Source organism: Aythya marila (genome assembly GCF_965140915.1).
Source record: "Aythya marila genome assembly, chromosome: 1".
Classification (NCBI taxonomy): Eukaryota; Metazoa; Chordata; class Aves; order Anseriformes; family Anatidae; genus Aythya; species Aythya marila.
The window spans coordinates 2381076-2403589 of NC_139042.1; the positions used below are offsets into that span (position 1 = coordinate 2381076).

The following is a 22514-nucleotide window of genomic DNA, read 5'->3' on the forward strand; positions in this document are numbered from 1 at the left end:
CACTCCTGCGCAGGGCTGTGCTAACGAATTTCCTGTAATTGTCCCTTCTGCAAGGTGCGGGGCCAGCTCTGCCCCAAACTGGCTGTGCTTGAAGGGGACACCTAAGTCCTACAAATTAAGCTGTAATGTGAAACCGCTCCTGAATAGTGTTTTCTAGCTGCTTACCACCAATGTAGGAGGATTCTTTCCTTTGATCTCATCTTGTGCCCAAGGTCTGTGCTGGGCTCATGTTTCAAACCCTGCTCTGAGCTGATCTCACGAACAAATGACTCCCTCTGAGCTGGTTTTATTTTAATTTTATTTTATTTTATTTTATTTTATTTATTTCAATTCTATTTTTCCTGTGGTCATTTTTCCCTTCTCCAATGGATAAGAGCCTTATCTAAAATTCACCTGGCTTGTGGCCTGTTTAAGGATTTTAACTGATTTAGCAAAACACTATAGGCACCTATAGAGGCACCTGCATCTCCTGCTTCCACCCCAGCCTACATAACATGGGCACTTCTTGGGGAGGGGCTGCTGTGGATATACACAGCGCCAGGACAAGAGATACGAAAGTGTAAAATAACCTAAGCCTTAACAGAAATTGAAGTTGCCACCTCTGGCTTGGTGGTGGCATGGCACGTGTTGCTGGAAGGATGGAGATGGTGTCAGGAGCACCGTGCTCTTATTGCCTTCTTGTCCAGGTGTCTTTTGTTGGCCATAACAAGAGGTGGGATTCTGCTTCTGGTAGACCAGATAGAGCTGTTCTTAGTTTTTCTTTTTTTTTTTCTTTTTCTTTTTCTTTTTCTTTTTCTTTTTCTTTTTCTTTTTCTTTTTCTTTTTCTTTTTCTTTTTCTTTTTCTTTTTCTTTTTCTTTTCCTTTTCCTTTTCCTTTTCCTTTTTCCTTTTCTTTTTCTTTTTCCTTTTCTTTTTCCTTTTTTTTTTTTTCTTTTTTTTTATCTTTTCCCTTTCCCTTTCCTTTTCCTTTCTTTCTTTTTTCCTTTCTCTCCTTCGTCTTCTTTTTCCTTCTTTCTTTTCTTTTAAAGAAATGTGCATCTTTGCCCTCTGGCAGACCTGTCTTGCCTTTAGCTGAGCAACTTCCTTTCCTCTGCTCTTGTTTAGCTTGGTGTTAAAGTGAATTTGCACTTTCCTGGTGCTTTTAGACCTCCCTGCCCTGGTCACATACCTTGTTATACCTCCAAGAGTCCTGCTGCCCCCTGTCCTGGTTTCAGTCATTCTGCTCTCTTTGTTCACCCCTTCCCAAGGGCGCTCTTCCCTCCTGCCTAGGGCTGGGCTCACAAATTTGCCTGTTCAAAGGGGAAGGAAAGCAGCTGGGGACCTTTCAACCTGTTTTTGTCCCTGTTTGTGCCTCCTTACAGGCTCAAAGCAGGGGGATTTTCACCGTCACCTCTTCTTCCTTGTGCTTTTAAGTAGCTTATGTCCTTTGCCTCAAATCAGAGCTCTCCCGCCAGCAAACAGAGCTGGAAATAAAAGGCTAGGTGGCTAATTTTATGGAAAAAAAAAAAAAATATGGGAATAAGATGCAGGCCACCTGCAATGATTCCTGCCTCAACTGCCAGGCACGGGGCATCCTGAGCACGTTACATGGGATTATTTAGCTGCTTTTTCCCCAGCTGCAAAGCAGGGTGGAGATATTTTTTTTTTTTATGGCCCTAGCATGTCAGCAGGAAAAATGTTGGGATGTCACCAGCTTGCTTTGAGACCCTCCTTAACGCAGGCAGGATAAACAAAAGTGTCATTGGCAGGGCACGGCCATTTGGGTTTAAGGCGCTTTTTTATTAGGTCTGGAAACAGAGCAGGGTGTAAGGAAAGGGGTGGGGAAAAAAAAAAAAATAAAATAACAGAGGGCATGCTGCCCTCCAGAGGTGCCTGTCAGTAACTCCACGATAAGAAAAACGCATTTTGGGGAAATGCCAGGTGGTAATGCCGAGAAACCACGAAGCCAGCCAGGAATGGCTTTGTACTAGGCGGAGTGGATGCATTACCCTCTGGATAAATATTTTGTCAGGTTAGCCCAAGCAGCAGCACCACACGGAATAACAAATGAATCTCGACAGGGCAAAGCCTCCTGAGCTTCACGCAGTAAAATGATCCTCGGGACAATGGTGCTAGTTGGCAACAGCTCAGTTAAATGAGGCTTTTCCCTTTCAGGAAGAATCCTGGTATCATGAAAATGGGCAAATTTCTGCCAGGGGTTCATGAGACCACCTTTTGGAGCTGAAAGGGCATGAAACAAAAAGTTTGATGCAGAGGTTGCTGGTTTTATTTTCTCCTTGAGCCTTGGGAACATAGAGATGAGGATGTTTTAACAGGCTGTAAAAGACTTTAAAAGAAGCCTGGCGGGGATCTGAACTCTGTGCATGGTCTGAGCATTGGCTGGTCCTCTGTTTTTTTCCAGATCTGATCCACTCATACTGGCTGATGAGACATAGGGAGTTTTTCCTGGCTTTGCTCCACGAGCTGGGGGTGCCCCAGCCCTGCCAGTGCCCAAGGCCAGGCTCGATGGGGCTGGAGACAGCCTGGTTTGGGGGCAGGGGGCCCTGACCATGGCAGGGGGTGGAATTAGATGAGATTTAGGGCCCCTTCCAATCCAAACAATTCAATTATTCTATGATTTCATTTGTGTGCTATCCCCAAAGCATTCTTGCTGTAGGCTCCTTAATAAAAAGCCACGGCTCTCCCAGTCAGGCATCAGAAAGAACTGGAGTCACATTTGTTTCTATTCTTCCTGCCCTGAGAGCATGAGTTTGGGCAAAACTAGCCTGTTTTTTGTTGCCTGTTACCCCTGACCAAGTGGCTGGGGGCTGAGGGTCTTGAGACACGTCTTGTTCAATGAAAGACCAGGAGGGTTAGGAGTCCTTATCAGAACAGGTATCAGAACCACAACGCCCATTCATTCTCCCTCCTTGTTGTGTTGGAGGGCCTGGATGTGCCTTCCAACCACCTGGAAGTAAATTGTGCTAAATGGATGTATAGGATGTATGTGCTTCATCCGTGAAGAGTCAGTCAAAATGTTCTGACCTAGAAATGATACCTGGTGAGTCAAAGATCAAGAAAGATTTCAGTACAAATGCTGCCTTGGGGATGCTTTACAGCCAGAGGGCTCCCAGCCAATGCCTACATCGATTTTTTTTTTTCTTTCATATTCATTAATGGATCATCCTGCAGAGGCTTTCAACTCAAAAGGCTTGAAAGAGCTCTATAAATACTCCACACAAGGATTTGCTTTGCTCATTGGTGAAATGCAACCACTTACGGGGTGGGAAGCACCCTCACCCATCAGGGAGGCAGAACAACACCTCTGCAAGATGGAAATGCAGTAAAGGGAAAGGACTTGACTGAAATCAAGCAGAAGATAAATTTATTTTGGAGACTCCTGTCAATGTGGCAGGGGATATTTCATGACCATGCTTGAGCAGGAGCTTAGTTTTTTTTTTTTTTTTTTTTTTGCATCTTGCTTGGATAACAGTTGTTGCAGCGATTTAGAGACCCAGTACTTCTTCAGCGGTGACTTGCTAAACTCTGGCCTTGATGTAAGGTTCACTGAAGTCAGAAGAACTCTTTTGCTTGGTTCACATGGGCTTTTAGTTTAGTTCCCGGTGAGTGATTTGGGAACGAGCACTTTGGGGTGGCTGGGTGTGATGGAGCCCATGTGCAAAACGGTCACACAACTACTTTGGTGCGGGTGTCCCTGTGCAGACACAGCATCCTGCAAAAAAGCAGAAACTTCCAACTGATTGAATTTCTTTCAAATTAGCAAAGTTCAAGGTGGTGGATTTGCTTTCAGAGCAAAGAAGCTGCCTGTTGTCATTTCCTTCTCCAAAACAATAGCTTGTCTTCTAGATCCACTGAAACTTTCTATTAAATTATAATTATCCCAAGGGAAAACAGCATTTGAGGTTTTCTGTCATGCATTTAGGCTATTGGAGGGTAACACTTCAGCTCAATGTATGACCTTGTAACAGTGCTTCCAGCTTCTTTTCCATCTCCTACCAATTAAATCCCACACAGGAGATGTGACGTGTTAGCGATACCATCAGCACACGTGTTCGGCTGGGGAGCTGCAGAGGTGTCCTGCTTTCACCTGCACAGCCCTAGGACTGCCCCCAGAAGGATCAACACCACAGTATATAAGGTAAGACCTGTAATTCCTCTGTCTGCTGTGGTCCCAAAGCATACAATTTGGTGAATACAGATACAGCCTTCTCCTATAGCCAACTGAAAACCCTGAGGGAAAAATACTGGTAAATACCATTCCTTCTCCCAAGCTGATTAATTCTCTCCCTTACTTTTTGTTTCCTGTTCTGCCTTTTAGTCCGTGACACACTCATTTTCTGTAGGGTGAAATAAACCTGTTCAGCAGTCTCTGTTAACTTACCAAGACTATTCAGTAATCATGAAGATTCATCCAGTACCTTCTATTTTGGAGCACATCTAATGGCTTTGCCTGGAGTTTTGGTTTTATATCTGAGCCAAAACAGCACCACATTTTCCCAGCTATGCTGCAACAGCATTCAGAGGGCAAAACACCACCTTGCCAAGCCCTGATCGAGCAGGAGGCAAGCCATCCTTCACCCTAACCTCATACACGGGTCCTGGGAAGCCAAAAACTCGTGTGAGTTTAATGCAGATGTGTCCCTGAGTAAGCATACCACAAGCTCATGGCTTTAATCCCAAGTGCCATTTCCAGGAGGCCTTTTTCAAACATCCCAAGCTGTCTTGGCCCAATTCTGCCTTGCTTGTGAGACCTGCTAAGATCACAGCATGACTTCACGTGGCAGCAATTCTCGTTTACCACCCCAAAAACACAACGTATTATCAAGAGCTGGCTCTCGCTGCTTCCAAATGGAGAAGGTTTTTGTGAGGTTCTTTGAACATTTATTGATCTCATTAAACTTTTCCTGTTAAGAGCTTTTCTTTACGGCAACAGTGGTGAAGCAATAACATCCTTCTGAAGGGAGTTTTTACAACCCCCTGCCACTTCGCCCCCCCTCCAGCTCTGTTAGACAATAAGCTTTTGTTTGGATTTTTTTCAGCCAGCCAACTCAAACAACTTCCAAACTAACCGGCAATGCTCTGGCTGGAGTAAATGGGCTGAAATATCTTCTCCAAAATAAAAATCGGGTTCACATATACAGGTTCTACTGTAACCCAGTGGGTGAGATTGTGTCAGGGATGATGGACGAACTGGTACTGTTGGAGCATCCCCCATCGAACTGGATCCCACCACCCCACCACCCTCATCATGTCGTAGCCATCTGGTAAACCTCATCCCAAGCCAGTAGGACTGGATGAGGTGTGGGATTTTTTTTTTTTTTTTTTTTTTTTTTTTTCAAACCCTCCCTTCACCATACACCTGATCCAAAAAGCACCAAAGGTGTTCAATTTCGATCTGTTGACTTCAGTGGGTTTGAGACCAGCCTGTCTTGGCTGGGTGGCTTCAGTCTGTGAACACATTTCTCAAGCTGCCCAGAAAAACCAGCAGGACAAACAACACCCTTTCCCCCAAACCACAATGTTTTACTGTATTGAAGGCTTCAAGGCAATAATACACGCACATTTTTAGAGCAGTATAGTTGAAAGCATTGCATGTTTTCCCAGAAATAAGCTTTATTTTCCTGGCTGTTACTCGCTATTTAGTGATTGTGCTGTGAAGATGGGGGAAGAACCCTGGTGCCAAAAGCTAACATGCCCATGGCAAAGAGACACTCACAATGACAGCAATTACAAAACAATTCTTCCTCTACAACCTTGTCCATCTGGGAACAAGGGCAGTTTGTAAGGGTTGAAGCAGGGATCCCCTTGTTCTGGGATGCTGCTGCTGGTCTCCCTCAAGAGTTTATCTCATTTAAACATCTGTTTGCTCAGTGAGTCTGAGCAGGAAGTTTTTCCATGAAAGCAATGGAAAATAATGGAAAATAATGTAGATACCCTACACACCAAAGCACCAGGAATCCCCTTCTATGCTCTCCGTGGAAATTGCCTATCAGTTGTGAGCTGACTTCAAGATTGCTTTTATTGAAAGGGGACTTTGTGCACATAATGTGACCAGAATAGCTTGATTGCATGTCAAAGATACAATGAAATCTATCGGATGTGGGGTTTATTTGTATTGGGACACTCAGGAAATTTATGACAAGTTAATGAAATCAATTAACAAAACCACTTATGCATCTGACAGCGATTGTGAAGTGCAAATGAATGGCAATTTCCTTGCAAATTAATAAACTCTCCTTGGGATTTAATGTGGTTTAACTCACCTTTGCACATTTTCAGCATTTTTCTGAACATTTTCCATGTCGACCAGAGTCAGCACGTACCCTGACAGCCCTTCAGCTGATGACCACAGATATATGTTGCTATTTATTCAGAAATAAACATCTTTATTAGGTAGCTGCAGATGTCCTACAGCAGTTTAAGATAAGCTCTGGGGACAGTGCAAGCGTATCTGCCTGCAATTAGAAACACAGACTCAAGAACACTCCGTACATAACAGGTCCAGGGTTTAGCACCCACAAACACAGCCTCTTATGTTAGTCCCTGTTGCTCAAGCTTGATGTCTTCAAAAACAGAGCTGGACAAGCTCTTTTAACCCCCACTGCTGTGGCTGTAAGTTACATTATTTAACAGGCATTCAGTGGCAAAGCTCAAGCTTTTCCCACTTCTTTAAATACATCGAAAAAGTTAAGTGTTTAGGTCTGCACTTGGAATCCTTTCATCTGTCAATGAAGTGTGTTTGCTCACTTGAGTGGTTTTGCAATGATCTAATACCCCGTAGCAGTATAAAAAAAGCATATTTTAGCCGATCTAAGGCAGGGGTAGGAATTAGCCACAAGGCCATTGCTTCCTTTCCCTATGGTTCTGGCATGCCAAAATTTGCAAATAATAAAATAAAATAAAATAAAATAAAATAAAATAAAATAAAATAAAATAAAATAAAATAAAATAAAATAATCTATTAAATTGAAATGACCTGCAGTCAGACCCTCTTTGTTTTAAAGGACACCATCCCTTGTGTCTCACATTGAGTGCCACCAAGCAAGAGCAGTACTGAGACAGAAGTGTGAAAAAATACAACACAAAAAGTTGCAAATAGCACTTCTGGCAACACTTACATCTTTCTGAGTGGCCTTTCATCTAGCTTTCCACAGAGATTTTTAAAAATTTGCTTTATTCTGCAAGGCAGTTTACCTTATTTGGTTAAAAATACATCTTAAAATTCTCTCCACAATAATTTCGAGTGTTTTCTGGCCTTGCTTTCCAAACAAATGCTCAGAGGAAACCATTTCTAACTTTCTAACGAAGTGAGTGGCTGATGATGTGAGTTCAGACCATGTGTGAAGACCTCATGTGCAAATTAGCATCTACACACTTTTCCGAGAAATGAGGTGATATTTCTGAAAACTCCTTCTTTCCCTGTTAGCTTGCTGGATTCACTTCAGCAAAGCAGCAGCTGGGCAGGTAATGGGAGCGGGCTGCTGCATGCATCGGTGCATTTTGCTGCAGCCGCAGGAATTTAATCTGTTTTGCTAAACAGACCCAAGAACATCCACTGGGACGTAATAAAGGTGGTGCTGTCATCTTCCAAACTATGCGGACAGATAACACTGGCCTTTTCATGTGGTTAGAAATTCAAATGACAAGTTCCTAGGGCGTCACTAAATTACACAGGGTCCTACGTAATACCGGGTGTGCAGCTGAGATTTGCAGGACTCTTCCAATGTGACCTCTCCTGTAGGACTGCTGATGCACCAAGGATAAAAGAAGCCATGGCCCTCCCCAGGTGCAGCTTGCGAATACTCTGGTTAAAATAATCCACCAAGCCTTATTAATTAGCAAACCAATTATTTTAAGCCCAAAAGGGATGATTATTTTGTTTGCACTCGGACCTTATCCAGGTTATTAAGTGTCTCCAGATTTCCTGATTAGGTTCTTTATCATGTTGAATAGTGACGTGAACTAGGCAAGGGCTGGACTTAACCTGTCAAAGCTGATGGAAATCAAATGTAAAATGAAAACCTTAGCCCTGGTATTCCCCAAAAAGACCTCACTACTGCTGTGGGTATGGTATCGTGTATAAGGGCCATTCTGTAATGTCCTTGTGTGAACAGGTCCTTGTCACAATAGGGCAGGATAATAATAATAAATAAATAAATATAAATTTAGGGCAGGATAATAATAAATAAAGGGCAGGAAAATAATAATAAATAAATAAATAAATAAATAAAAAGTGTGAAATATGAGGCCAAAACCTCAACTAACATGACCTGGAAATCTGCAAGGGCTTTTTTTTTTTTTTTTTTTTGGAGTTATATCAATTCCACTGCTATAAAATGAACATGGGCTTTGCTGATTTGGGCTTATGTCTGAATTTTCCTCTGAAATTTTGCTCTTTAGTACCTGAATTAAGGGTTAGATCTCTTAGTGTATGTTAAGCAGCAAATTAAGTGCAATCTCCATATACAGGGCATGAGAGATGCTATGTTGAAGTAAGTCATATTACTTTGCTAAACAAAACCTGTATTTCAAAGGAAGAGAATTCAGAGAATTTTCAATGAGAAATTCATTAAACTGAATAACAATAGGAAAGCCCTGCTATTGCTCTCCACAGCATGGGAGTCTTTCTGCAGGTAATGCCTACTGTCATGTAGCGTGGACTTTGAATTCATGAAATCAGCATAAACTGGTCACAGTGTATTAGTTTACCGAGGACAGAAAGCACTTGAAGTTGCTTATATCCTACCACACAATTAATTTTTTTTGTGCGGTGGTGGTGTTTCATTGTTTAGTGTTTCTCTGGAACCTGCAGGGGTGTCACAGCAGCTGGGTTTGTGCAGCGAGGCATTGAATTTCTGCTGCGAGTCCAATTGTTCGCGTCTCTATTAACCAAACCCAGAACAACTCCAACTTATGACACCCATCATCTCAGGATTCAATGATTTTTTTAATTCTCTGATGCTATGGGCAAACAAGCAGCAGCACGTTCATGCTGTTTCCATAAACCATTTTAGTGATTTATCTAGGAAATAGCTCTATTCCTACAACTGTGATTTTCTCTGATATTATATGTAATTCTGTGCTGGGTTAGTTTTGCTGGAGGAAGCATATCTGAAGAATTTCTAAGTCATAAAGCATTACTAAGTCTCTTGATTTTATGAACAATTTTGTTCCAAATGTTTTTCACACCTCTGGACTGAAAAGCAAAACAAAACAAAACAAAATTTCATTCTAGAAAGCAGGTTTCAATCTTCCAGCATAAAGATAGAGTTCAAAAGCAAGGAGCACGTGCATTGTAATGAACCAGGAACCAGGAGGTGAATAAAACTGATACAACAGGTCCAAAATTACTATGTTTAAACCTTGCGCTTGAGAACATGGCTCAGGAGTCTGAATGCTTGAAAGTAATGCACTTACTGTAGAAAATACTGAAACAGCAAATTATTTTTTTTTTCACAAGAATAAAAAATGAGATTTCACCAGTTCCCAGAAGATTTTCCAAATATACATCATTATTTGGAAATAGTTCTTCTAAATAGAAATGGCAGCATCCAGAATTCAAACACAACTCCAGGCTCACGGTGTCTGAAACTTAAGCTCGAGGTATCAAATTTGTTGGGCACCCCCACGCAGAATCACGCGATTCAGTTAAAGTTTTGAAGAAAGTCCCCACTCACATGTCACTGTGTGGTGAAACCACCTACACTAATCAAGGGACAGTTTGTCAGCTTTAATTTTCACTCCTGAGAGGTATTTTGGGGAAAGGCAGAGCACACAGGAGGAATGAAAGAGCATGGCTTCTGCATGGATGGCCATCAAGCTCCAGAAAACTTGACTTCCCACTCAATTTTTCCTCTTTAAAATTGTTACTAATGCATTCTCCATAAGCTATCCATGACTGAAATGCATGCTATAGAGAATATTGGTACAACTACATCAACTCAGCATGAATATTGCATGACCATGAACGGTGGAGGTGCATGAAGACGTGATGGTCTTCCACCGGAGGTCTTCCTGGTGAGGACATCTGCACCAACAACCGTGGCTGGAGGCCGAACGGGGCCACGTGGAGGAGAGGACAGGAGTTTCCAGCACTGCACGCTGTGCTCAGCCCTTCCAAAGCCTCCCGGCCTGGTGGGAACAGGCATTTCCAGTGCCGCGGCGCACTGGGGACAGGCATTCCCAGTGCTGCTGCTGGGGCGGCAGGACAGGCGTTCCTGGTGGAGCGCTGCGGTGACGGCTGCTTTGCTGCAGCCACACTGGGGTCCTGTCCCTGCAGTGATGGGGACGAGCATTTCCAGCGTGGCTGCCTACACTGGGAAGGCGTTCCCAGCTCTGCAGGGTGCCGTGGGGACCGGTGGCACCAGTGGGACGTGGGGACAGGACTGGCGCTCCCAGTGCTGCGCGGTAGGTGGACGTGGTATGGGGGTGGTGGGGATGGTCCTACTGTTGGGGATGGAGGTTGCCCAAGTGGGATGGGATGGGGTGGGATGGGATGGGGTGGGGTGGGATGGGATGGGATGGGATGGGGTGGGGTGGGATGGGATGGAGATGGACAGCATGGAGAGGGCTGTGTCAGGATTTATTGTGTTGGTGTCAATGTTGACCTGATGTGGGGTGGGTTGGCGCAATGTGGGGTGGGTCAATGGGGGGTGGGTCAGTGTGTTGTGGGTTGGGTCAATGTGATGTGGGGTGTTTTGGCATGGTATGGGGTGGGTTGATGTGATGTGGGGTGGTTTGGTACGGTGTGGGGATGGGTTGATGTGATGTGGGGTGGGGTGGCATGTTATGGGATGAGTTGGCATGATGTGGGGTGGGTTGGCCAACAGTTGGGTTGGTTAGTGTGGGTTGGCCAACTGTTGGGTTGGTTAGAGTGTTGTGGGGCATCTCGGTGTGACGTTTGGAGTACATGAGGAGTGAGCTGGTGTCATATGGGACAGCTTGGCACGACATGGGGTGGGCTGGTGTGCATATGGACTGGTGTGAGCACTGGAATGACCAGCAGTGGGTTGGCGTCCTGTGGGGTGGATCAGCCAGCTGTTGGGCTGGGCAGGATGACGTGGGTCAGGCTGGCGAGATGAAGGGGAGGTAGATATGACGTGGGGTGGGATGGCGAGTTGTTGGCGTGACGTGGGACAGCTTGGGGTGGGCGAGCATCGTGTGGGGCACGTTTGCACAACATGGTTGGTGCATATATGGGGCAGAACGGTGGGATATGGTGCTTTTTGCTTCAATACTGGGTGAAATGGTGGGATATGAGGTAGATTACTGGTGGAACCAAGGGACCGTGCCCTTTAGGACTCAGCACCCACCCCATAAGGGACCCTAGGCCCGGCCGCCCCTCAGCAGGGCCTAGGCCGCTCCCCGTTGCCATGGCGACACCTCCCCCCTCCCTCCTCCGCCCCCGCCCCCCGAGCAAAATATTTTCGTCCTCCCCACGTGATATAAACAGCTCCCCTCCACCACCACCACGTGACGCGGGCGTCAATCAAACCCGCGCCTCCACCAATCCCTAGCCGCTCCTGCGGGCGCCGTCCCGCCTTCCGGAAGCCAGCGAGCCAATCACCTCCTCGCTCCCCCCTTTCCCAACCGTTTGACAGAGGCGGCCGGAGCGCGGCGCGGATTGACGTGCCCGACAGCCTATAGAAACCTCCGCAACCCACCCGCCCTTCCCGCCTCCGGGGGGTTTTGACCAATGAGCGTGCGCGCTGCTCGCTTAGCCCCGCCCCTCGCCCCCGCCCCCCCGGCACTGCGGTAATATGGCTCCGTAGCGAGCGGCGCGGGTCGCTGGTGCCGCCGCCATTAACCCCTTCGTGCCCGGCGGCGGCGGCAGCAGCGGCGAGGGGGGGCCCCGCCGGGTCCATGCTCAGCAGCAGCAGCAGCAGCCGCCGGTCGGCCGCCGCTGCTGCTGCCCCGCCGCCCCTAGGATGATGATGAGCTCGGCCGCCGGCCCCGCCGCCTTGCCCCCGGGCTCCGGCAGCCGGGCCTTGCATGTGGAGCTGCCCTCGCAGCAGGTAAGGCGCGAAAAGGGGAGGGGGGTTTGTGAGGGGTGGGGGCGCCCTGAGGTGGAAAGGGGGGGATCCCTGAGGTGAAAGGGGGGATCTATGAGGTGAATAAGGGGTTTATTGAGGTGAAAAGGGGGGTTCTTGAGGTGAAGGGGGGGAGTGCTGAGGTGTGAGGGTGTTTTGAGGTGAAATGGGGGGGGGTCCCTGGGGTTAGGGGGTGTGTTGAGGTGAAGGGGGGGGATCTGTGGAGTATGGGGGAGCTCTGAGGTGAAGGAGGGGGACGCTGAGGTGAAAGGGGGGGGGATCCTGAGGTGTGAGGGTGTTTTGAGGTGAAAAGGGGGGGGTTCCTGGGGTTTGGGGGTGTGTTGAGGTGAAGAGGGGGCTCTCTGAGGTGAAAGGGGGGACCCCCGTGGGTTTGGGGGCTCCTCTGAGGTGAAGGAAGGGGTCCTGAGGTGAAAGGGGGGCTCCTCCATGGGGTAAGGGGTAGCCCTGAGGTGAATAGGGGGTGCCCTGAGGTGAAAGGGGGCGCTCCTGAGGTGTGAGGGTGTTTTGAGGTGGAATGGGGGGGGTCTTTTGGCATTTGGGGGTGTGTTTAGATGAAGAGGGGTGACCCTGAGGTGAAAGGGATGTTCCCCTGAGGTTTGGGTTACTCTGAGGTGAAATGGGGGGGGATCCTGGGATTTGGGGGTGTGTTGAGGTGAAGAGGGGGCTCTGTGGAATGTGGGGGAGCTCTGAGGTCAAGGAGGGGGACCCTGAGTTTAAAGGGGGGTCTGCTGAGGTGAAGAGGGACTCCCTGGAGGTGTGAGGGTGTTTTGAGGTGAAATGAGGGGATCCTTGGGGTTTGGGGGTGTGTTGAGGTGAAGGGGGAGCTCCCTGAAGTGGAAGGAGGGAGTCCCTTGGGTTTGGGGGCTCCTCTGAGGTGAACAGGGGGGTCCTGAGGTGAAGGGGGGCTCCCCTGAGTTGTGGGGGTGTCTTGGGGTGTGAAGGAGGCTTTACCTTAAATGTGGGGATCCCCTGGGGTGATGGGGGGGCTCTCTGGGGTACGAGGACCCCTTGAGGTGAAAGGACGGGATCCTTGGGGTGCCTTGAGGAGAAGGGAGGGCTGACTGCGGGGTGTATTCTGGAAAGGAGTGAAAACTCCCCTCCCCGGCACATCCTTCCTTTGACAAGCTCCGTTTTTCCTGTTTGCTGATGCTTGGCTTTTGGGTTACTGGGCAGCCGTCCCACAGAGCCCGGCGCTTTCATTTCGGGCAGCATTGGGAGCAAGGTGAAGCGAGGCAGCCTGGGCTCTGCTCGAGGGTTTAGCAATCTTTCGGCCTGTGCCCTTTCCCCTCCTGTGGCTCCAGTGGTGCTGGAGGGGGGGGGGTAGTGACCGAGCACGTTTTTGCTTTTCTGCAGAAATTCAGTGCTAGGGAAGTCCTGGAAGTTTTGGGGCACTGTTGGTGGTGTTATGATCGAGGCACGTGGCCTGAGCTGCTTCAGCTGGGTGCTTCCAGGTGTGAAAACAAAGCATTCCTGGAGGAAAAAATCAATAGATCACCTCATTTCCAGCTGCCACAACCTTTCCTGGGGTGGGAGCGACTTACCAGGCCCTCAGAGGAAGGATAGAGATGGCTCTTGGCTGCGGGAGCAGCGCCAGTGCTGACCCTGAGTTGAGGGTCTCTCTTTTGGGTGAACTTTGCAGGGTGCTGAGCGTCGTTCAGGGGATCAAGTACCGCCTTCTGCCTGCTAAATTCCTGGTTTTATTCTTTCCCAGGCTTGTGCAAGAACCGAGTGCGCGCTGCAGGGAGAAGCCTTAGTATTAGTCACTGGAATTCATTTGTGAAAGTGAGACCAAAACAATTTTTTTTTTCCTGGTTTTCCTCTGGGAGTAGAAACTTTTGTAGGAGTTCGTAGGAACAGAAACTGAACCGTCAATTAGAGGCTGCTCCAGCCAAGTAAATATTTAGTTTGAGTTCTGTAGGATGCTGGTGGAGATGCTGCAGAAATGTGAATTGTAGCAAGCAGCAGCCTGCAACAGTCTGAAGTGTTGTTTTGTCGTGTGCTCTGCAAATCCACGGCCTGTGTGTCTGTGTTTTGTGCCAGTGCTTGCCATCGGATTGAAAAGCTCTGAAAATGAAGTCTCATATGCAGATAATACAGGGAAAGAGGAGGATTTGTTATCTGAGCTTCGAAGTCTCTTACTGAACTGCAAAATGCCTTCGAGGGGCTGCCTCCCCGAGGGTGTTTTACTGCAGAAATGAGAAATCGAATGGAAAAGTCATTGCAGTTCAGTGCTCCACCTGAATAATGCAAGAAATGTGTCTGATCCGAGCGGGTGCTGTGTAATACGAGGTAATGTTTGCTACCTGCTAGCACAGAATGTGACCCAGTGATTTGTTTCACTAGGCAGTTCTTGGCAGAACACCTGGTGCTGCCTTTTTGGAGTATAAGGATGAACGTGAGGTGGTTGAAGTCATGGTTATGAATCTCTAAAGAGTAAATTCTTAAACTTGTGAGCTTGAGGTGAGTGCTTTCAGTGGCTGAAGGTGTGATTTCAGTTTAGATTTAATATGACCTGTAGATGTAGATCTCAGTTTAGACTTAATATTACCCATACCTTAATGCGATTACACGTAGGATGACCTGGCCTAACACTGTATTTTGCTTTTTTCTCCCTTTTAAATGGGAGAAATAGATGGTGGAGCTGTAAAGAAAAATGCATCTGGTTAGCCTTCATTCCATTTTGTGTCCTTAATTGTTCCACAATGTCCCTTTTCTTTCTCCTCCTGAAGTGTCTTGAAACAACTGCAGTTGAAAGCAGAAATTCTTCAGCATTATCTCTTCCCAGCTGCTTGGTGCAAGAAAGCCAGGAGCGTCGTGATAACTTCTTACTGGTTTGCAGAAGCTTAGAAGAAACTTTTCAGTCCTGCCTTTATAAGCAGTTCAAAGGAATGGGGGGACTCAGACCTTTCAGGCTTACAATCGAGTTGGAAGAATTTGGCCAAAAAATGCAGTCTTTAACGTAGAGCGGGCAGTCACGCTGCAGTCAGATGATCTGCTGGATGTTACTGTGTTAATTACTGACCAAAAAAGATATCGTGTGTGGTTGGCTAGGGGCAGGAGCTTGCTAGAGCAGCCTGCTTGGACTTCAGCACCAGAGCTTCCAGCACTTAAACTTCTCCTTCGTGCTCAAATTGAGAAACTTTTGCTGTTGATTCCAGCTTTACTCCTTTCTTGTGAAAAAGGTGGATTATGATGGGGGGAGGCAAACAAAACCCAGCGTGGATTTCAGTGTAACAGGCGGGTGCAGAGTCAGATGTGCCTTTTTGCCTGGGACATGAAATGTCACTTCTGAAGTGATGCTTCACAGCTCATCCCTGAACAGTTTCACTCTACACCAGCCACAAGGAAGAAAAAAAAAAAAAAGCTCATCAGCTGCTTGACTATCAGCCAGCTAGGAGGTAAAAAGTTGGGGCTGCTCCTGTCGTGATGTTCACAGGTCTGACTGAGCAGCTGCAGGAGGCTTTCTTCTGGAGATCACCTGTGAATTACTTCCAAATTATTGGAGAAAACTACATGTGGTGTTTTGTGCCTGTAAGGGGACCAAGTAGCACTTCCATCTCTAGTAGCAAGACCAGCGTTTTCCCAGGAAGTTGTTCAGCTCTTGGGCCCCTACTATTGATAACTTGATGTAGAAAAGAATTCTGCTCTCTGGGTAATGGACAGGGGAAAAAAAAGCCAGCTGTTACAGTTACTAGGAGCTGTACTCAGTTAATTTTCTTCTATCAGAGGTTTTAATTCCAACTCAGTGCTGGAAAATTGTGTTTGTGTGCCCTGTTGTGCTTAACTCCTAAGTGGGTTTCAAAGGCGAGTGACTTAAAGGCTTTGAATGTGTTGCTCAGGAGGGTGCGTTTCGGGGAGCTGTGAATGTGGACGTGGTGGTAAGAAGGGAAGGGGTGAGCTGTGTCACTGTGCGTAGCCACGAACGTTATCAGGCCAAAATCTGGGTAACCCAGCATCTTCTGTGTCTTTCAGCTTGTAGCCATCTGCTGTCAGGTGATGAAAGCTGTGGAGTGGAGCAGCAAAGAGTTTTCAGCCCCAAAGCTCAGGCAGAGCAAATGTTCAGTGAAACTTCACAGGGCCATTCTGTAGCCTTCAGTCACTGGACTGGTTCCACGTTGAGCCACATGAAGCTTCCTTGCTCTCCATCACCTTTGTTTACACCCGGTGCTGATAAGGACTTGTCAGGCTAGATGTGGGCTGGTTTCGTGGAAGGCACGTTGGTATTTCCAGTAGTTGGGTAAAACCATCGTGAGGCCAGGATGTATTTTCTCTTATCCCAGTATTGCTCAAGCAATTGGTTTTCCCTGTCCTAAACATTCTTGGCAGGGAGAAGTCCCTTGTTTTGACTACTGAAGATGAAAACCAGACTGAGGAATTGAAGGACTTCAGCCAGCCAAACGAGGCTCTGAAGCAAACACCTAGGGGTAGGAAGTCCCCCAGAAATCTTTGAGTGTGAAACCACATCGTAAGATTTCCCTTCCATAACTTGCCTGTGATGGAAAGGGATTGAACTCGAAGACTGTGAAGGGATTTTTTTGGGTTTATATTCTTATTCTGTGGTTCTTACTGTAAAGAAGTAAGTAGCTGTACAAGAAACTTCCCATTGAGCTACATTTATTTAAATAATGTATGCTGAACATCGAGGAGTCGTGGAGCTTTTGGTGTTTCTAGTAGTTGGATGAGCTTGAGATGCTTACCTCAGAAACGTGTTACCGCGCTGTGTGAAGCCAGGATACAAAGGAATGGAAGTCACAAGTGAAGTGAACTGCAAAGCAAGAGGTGGAAAGAACTTTCCAGGAACAAAATCACTTCTTGTCTGAAAGTATTTCTGGTTTTGGTAGTAAATCCCAGCTTATTTTTAGCAGTCGGAAGCGACGATCCAGGGTAATTAAATACCTCAGGTACGCACATGCTTTTGATATTTGATGCCATCAAAGCGAGTTGAGGTAAAGCAACATGAGGTGAATTAGAACGAGCTGAAAATTTCCAATTTCCTTGCTTTAAAGATGCACGCAGCTCATAAATAACGTGGGCACTGTGGCATAGACGGCTGATTGAAGGTGTTGGCAGCTGAGTTTGCGAGGCGTTGCATGTGGGAGAAGTGAAGAAACCTGCTCCTTGGGCTTGTGGCCGCACACGTACCAGTTCTGCAGTGAAAGCAGTCTGCAAAAAGCATCTCTTCTGGAGGCAGCTTTCTGTTGCTATTGTTACATACTCCAGTGAGTAATAAGAAAACAAATCTGACTCTTAAATATTTGACTTCCTCTTTCCTACGAAGTGTGCTGGGGGAAATTTGAAAGGCAGATGGAAAGTGGTGCATTTGAATGCTGCTTTCACTTCTCTCTGACACACACGGTCTACAAACACGGAGCGGGGAGGGAAGAAACCCTCCAGTAAAACACCAACGTGGGAGTGTTGACCTGGTGATCACATACACTGCTTTCTCCAGCTGCATCGAGGTCTGGCACTTCACAGAGACAGATGCCAGTTAGGGGGAAGTAGCTGCTGTGAAACTGGAACTGTAGCCCTAAAATTGCAACTAATCTGGTTTAGGTCTGCCTGTTAATCTGGGGCTAGATTATTGCTTTGTATAATGTACTTTCCCCCCCCCCCCCCCCCCACTTAAGAGTGTAAGTGTGTTTTGTAGGCTGATTTCTAAATATGATCTGTAGGAGACAGCTCCGTCAGCTGTAGTAAATCAGATTTGATGCTTTATTTAGGAAATACAGAGGGGGGGGGGGCATCAGAAAATATTCTTAACTGGGTGAAGGAAAGATTTCCATAATTGATAAAGACTCATTCCATATTTATAAAGAGAGGCTTACTGCTCTGCCCTCGGTTTGTCATCCTCTAAGATCATAAACATTAATAAGCTTCAGGTTATTATTAATCAGCACGTGCTGTTCCTTGTGTAACATGTTGCATGCCTAAAATTAGGCGGTCCTTTAGGGTCAGAAGGGCCTTTGCTTTGGTTTTGTTGATGCTCGGCTCCATCAGGCCGTGTGTAATTTTTTTGGGTCATCCTTCTGAGCATCATGTTCTCCTCTGGAATACCTGGCTCGTTCCCACAGCTCCCGTGTGTGAATGCTGAGCTGTCTGAGGTGAGGTTAAAGGCTTGAGATTTCTCCAAAGTGTCACAGAGCTGTTTGTGGGGTGAGGCTTGTACCTCTTCTCTCTCCTACCCCGTGGTAGGGGTCCCTTCTTGCATCAAAGAAGTAGTTCTGGGTTTGGTCTCTCCTCTTGCGAGGGAGTAAATATTTATTTAGGCAAACTCCAGTAAGGAGCAGCTGTCTTTTTAGCTGCTTCTTAAAGGTGTTTGTTTAAGATGAGAGTATTTTATGTGTGTAATCCCTTGTTATTTGTACCTTAAATAAGCAGCCAGCAAGAGGGGCTTTGTCTGGCCAGTGGGGTCGGTGCCTGTAGGATTTTCTCAGCCTCAGAGCAATATTTTCGTGCACACCAGGAGTTCTTGCTCTTTGGAGTTGGGTTGTTTGCCAGCTCGCTTGGGCTGTTGCTGTTGTGGTGACCATAACCAAACACAGCTGTTGAAATAATACAGAGACGGAGCTTGATTTGCCTAAGCCCCTGCGTGGCCTTAGGATTTTGGTATTGAATCCTTCCTGCTAACGTTAAATTGAAGTAAATTGTGTTTTTATCACACCAAACCATCCTGGTTGTATCCTGAGACTGAACAGCTGTGCCTTCTGGCCCTGTCCCTACCTCACCTTTTAAATAAGAGGCTCTTTCAGCCTCTTCCTGCAGCGATGAGCACAGATCGATTTGGGATGTGGGAAGAAGGATGAAGATGGAGGGGACCAGTGAAAAGAGTGAACAGTGAGCCTGCACTACATTTCCATCCTCTTCTTGGTTGTCTCCTTGGTTCTGACTCTAGGAGAGTGATGTGGATTTTTGGTGTGAGATAATAATGTACAAAAAGGAAGTTTCTTGCTGCTGTATGGTCGCTGGCTGCTCACCCCATCGCTCTGAGGTACAGCTTGGTTTCTGAGGTGCTCCCCAGGGTAAAGTCAGTTACTTAATGAGGAAAAGTCTTTGTGGCCTTGCTCAGAAGGGTTGAAGTGAGGAAAGACCAGAGGGTTTAGTTCCTTTTAAAAGCAATATATAACCATTCTGCAATTATCTAATAGTTTTCTGATACTGCTGTTGCTGTTTTAGTTGGCATCAGAAGCGTATTAGAGGTTGTGCCACAGACTGCCATGTTGTGTTGAGATCGTGAAGGGCTCCTTTGCTTTCCAAAAACAATTTTTCTCCATCTGTGTCTACATATGCCGTGTCAAATACGGAGCCTTTCCTTATTCCTCCTTCTCCCTGAACCAGAAGGGGAAGACTCTGTCATTTGGACAGCATCTTTAACGTGCTGACCGCTCGTGCTGAGCTTCCCAGTGCAGGGACAGGAGGAGCTGTTGCAGAAATGGATGAGTGGAAACCTTCAGCGAGTCTCACCGTGCTCAAACGAGAGCTTCAGAGGTTTCAGACCCTTCAAAAGTCTTTCAGATGCTTGCAAGTGGTTTAAATAAAAAAAAAAAAAAAAAGGAAGCACTTTCATTTAAGGAACTGTAAACTACAATCCAGAATTAAACATCTGTGCAAATGTTGAGGCCATGATGAAAGTAGTCTTGTGCTCATTTAATTTAGGTAAATAGCACTGCACAGAGCCAGCGTGTCTCGTTCCTTCCATCACATCTCAAAGGATGTGAGAGAAGAGTTGTCTTTTTATGCATGTTTTATTTTCACAGGAAAAATGCAGCTACAGTCCTGCAGTGTCTATGAACTGGTGTGGGCCTCAGGTGTTACTCGTACAGGTATAAAAGGCAGTTGTCAGAAGGAAATTTAATTATTTAAAAAGGCAAAGAAGCTCCTGAACTGCTGCTGTATCCCATCATTTGTCATGAGGAGACTGAGATACGAAGGGGGTGCAATTATAGGGAGATCAGCAAATGGCTTGCTGACCATATTGATGTTTTTTGACCTAGTGGTGGTTGTGTGAGGGCCTCGCTGCCTCCAAGTGTGTGCTGAAAAGATGTTAAAACAGAATTCCCCAAATTCCTTATGGTTTGGCCTACAGAACTGAATAGCAAACGCTTCTGCTTTGCTCCTGAAATAGACCCAAAGTCCTGTTTGATTCTCTTGACTCAGAGCTGTCAAAAGATGAACTGTGGAAAGTGAAGTTGCAAAACCTCTACGTAGATCTTCCCAGCAAGCATGTAAATCAGAGGACAGCATTTTCTTGTCATTCTTTGAGTACTACAAGCAGGGGTTTCAAGTAGCCATGCAGCTGAAAAGCTTTGCTCTTGAAGGCTTTGCCTACTGCAGCAAGCTAGGCCAGCCCTTTTGGGAGGTCTGAAAATTTAAGGCAGGCTGAAAATGCATCAAAAATTGATGCTGTATGAATTCGTGTCTACCTTTTGACTGCTGAGTACTCGGGTCACATGGCTGCTGCTCAATATTCACACTGGTGCAGGTAAGGGAAAGCAGGTAGATGGTGAAAATCCGGGGAATCCGCATGTTGTGATATCAAGGTGGTGTGATGACAAATAATGCCCATGTTGGCTAAATACAGCTTGTTATTTTGATAAACTTGTTAGAACTCAAGCTTTTATGCTTTAAAGGAAATGGAAAAAAAAAACGACTGAGAGCCATGCAAGTGTTCAGCCCCACACAGCTGATCTGAAAAGCTCGGTTCTGTCGAGTTTGAAATAATGAGATTTGCTGCAGTGACATTTCTGTTCCGAGCTAATCTTTGCACCCTGCTTTCATGCTAAAATAGCTGGAAGGATTTTGCTTAAATTCTTCCAGAGTCACTGCGGGTCATCAAGCATGCGAGCTAGGAAAATCTTAAGGAAGCTGGGGGAAACGGGGAATGTGTGGCAGCTTGTGCAGAGGTCAGGCTTGATCCTGGCCTGGAAAGAATTCACGGAATATTTCTTTTAAAGAAAGGCAACAGGCTGAAAAATGGAGAGAGTGTCTGAAGGCAAAGACAGCATCTTGGTGTTAAAAATTTTTACAGGTAGGGTACCCTATTTGTGGCTAAATAAACAGAATTGGTGGTGAGGCTGTAACCCCTGTTGAAAATCTTTTATATTATAACTTTTGGAGAAAAATGGATCGCTTTTCAGGTAAGCAGGCCGCTGGGAGAACCCCCAGGGCTGAGTTGCTTTTGGCAACGCCGTGCTCCTGAAGTCATTTCTGTAAGTTTAGGCTTTGCTTGTTCAGGATGGCTTCCAGCCTTGTCACACTGGTTTCACCCCGGTGTTTACACTGTATGGAAAGACAAGGTTGTGCCCTCCCTGTCCTCCCCCATCTGCTGGTCCTTTCTTGAATTAGGCAAAATTGAGCTTGTAAGATGCCTTGCCCTTGATATGGGTTATGTGGGGTGTCACTGGGAATTATTTGATAGTATCAAAGTGGAGGGGCTGTGAGGATGATGGTTTTTTATAAGCCCATAGCTGGTTTGGAAAAATTCTTCTTGGCCAAATTTAAACTTCCTTCAGGAAGATGTGTTCACGTTTACTGGGTCCCTGAACAGTTAGATTATCCCAACAACTTGTGAATCCCGCTCAGGAGCGTGGATGCAGGCAGGATGCTGACATCCCTGTAACATCTGGAGGAGTGCTAACGTATCTGCGAAGAGCAAGAACTCCTGAGCAGGTTTGTTGAAAGAGTGGATGTGAGAGAGGGCAGTAGGAGAGAGGTGAGGGATAAAAACCAGCAAAGCCTCTCCCTTTTCCCAGCAGTTCATCCCAGGGCTAGTAAAACAGGCTCCATGGCAGGAAGAATGGGCTGAATGTTGCCCAAATTTATCATCTGAGCTTCCCAGTTCGTGGCTGGAGCCGGAGCTGGTGTTGAAATAGATCAGCAGCAGAGACAGCAAACTGTCTGCGTTCTCCTCCAGCCTGCACAGAGCTCTGTTTGCTTCTGGGGTCACCGGATTCTTGTGAGAGAATAACAAAGTGATGCAGACGGGGCAGGAGTCAGAACTCTACGTTCCTGGTTTTGCTGCCCATTGTGTGACCTTGAGCAAATAATGAGGAAATGCCAGGAATGCTTGAGGTGCTTATAGGTAGTCCCTGCTCCTTGTGGCTCCCTGAGCAGCTGAGTTCAGGCTACAGCAGTGCACAGCTCCTCTGTTTTTTGACTCTGTCCCTCTTCTCTGCTGCCCTCTCCCCCATTTCTGCAGGGATGTTGTTCATGGTAAGGGATTGTTAGCCATATTCACTTGTGTTTTTGTTGGATTAGCGTTATCGTTCCAGCTCCTCAAGCCTAAAGGGAAGCAGAGCGTGGTGTCTGGATCAGTTTAAGCTGCTGAATTAAAGAAAAAATTTATCCTTCCTCTTCTCCTGCTGTTCACTGCTTTTGTGGTGGGTGCATCTGTGGTGAGCTGAATTGGAGGAACCTGCTTGAGTTTAAAACTAGCTCTTTTTGCTCGTTTTACCTTGGCTGCATTCT

General features: G+C 46.5%; 1 protein-coding gene across 2 annotated transcripts in view; it reads left to right on the plus strand.

Annotated features, from left to right (window-relative positions):
• The first annotated feature begins 11785 nt into the window (after window positions 1-11785).
• Window positions 11786-22514, plus strand: part of UVRAG (UV radiation resistance associated) — a 90941-nt gene continuing 80212 nt past the window's right edge. For both annotated transcript variants that reach the window (XM_082778552.1, XM_082778553.1), the window contains exon 1: window positions 11786-12014. In XM_082778552.1, the coding sequence (XP_082634678.1) occupies window positions 11928-12014 (87 nt within the window). In that variant the 5' untranslated portion in view covers window positions 11786-11927. The remainder of the gene's footprint in view (window positions 12015-22514) is intronic.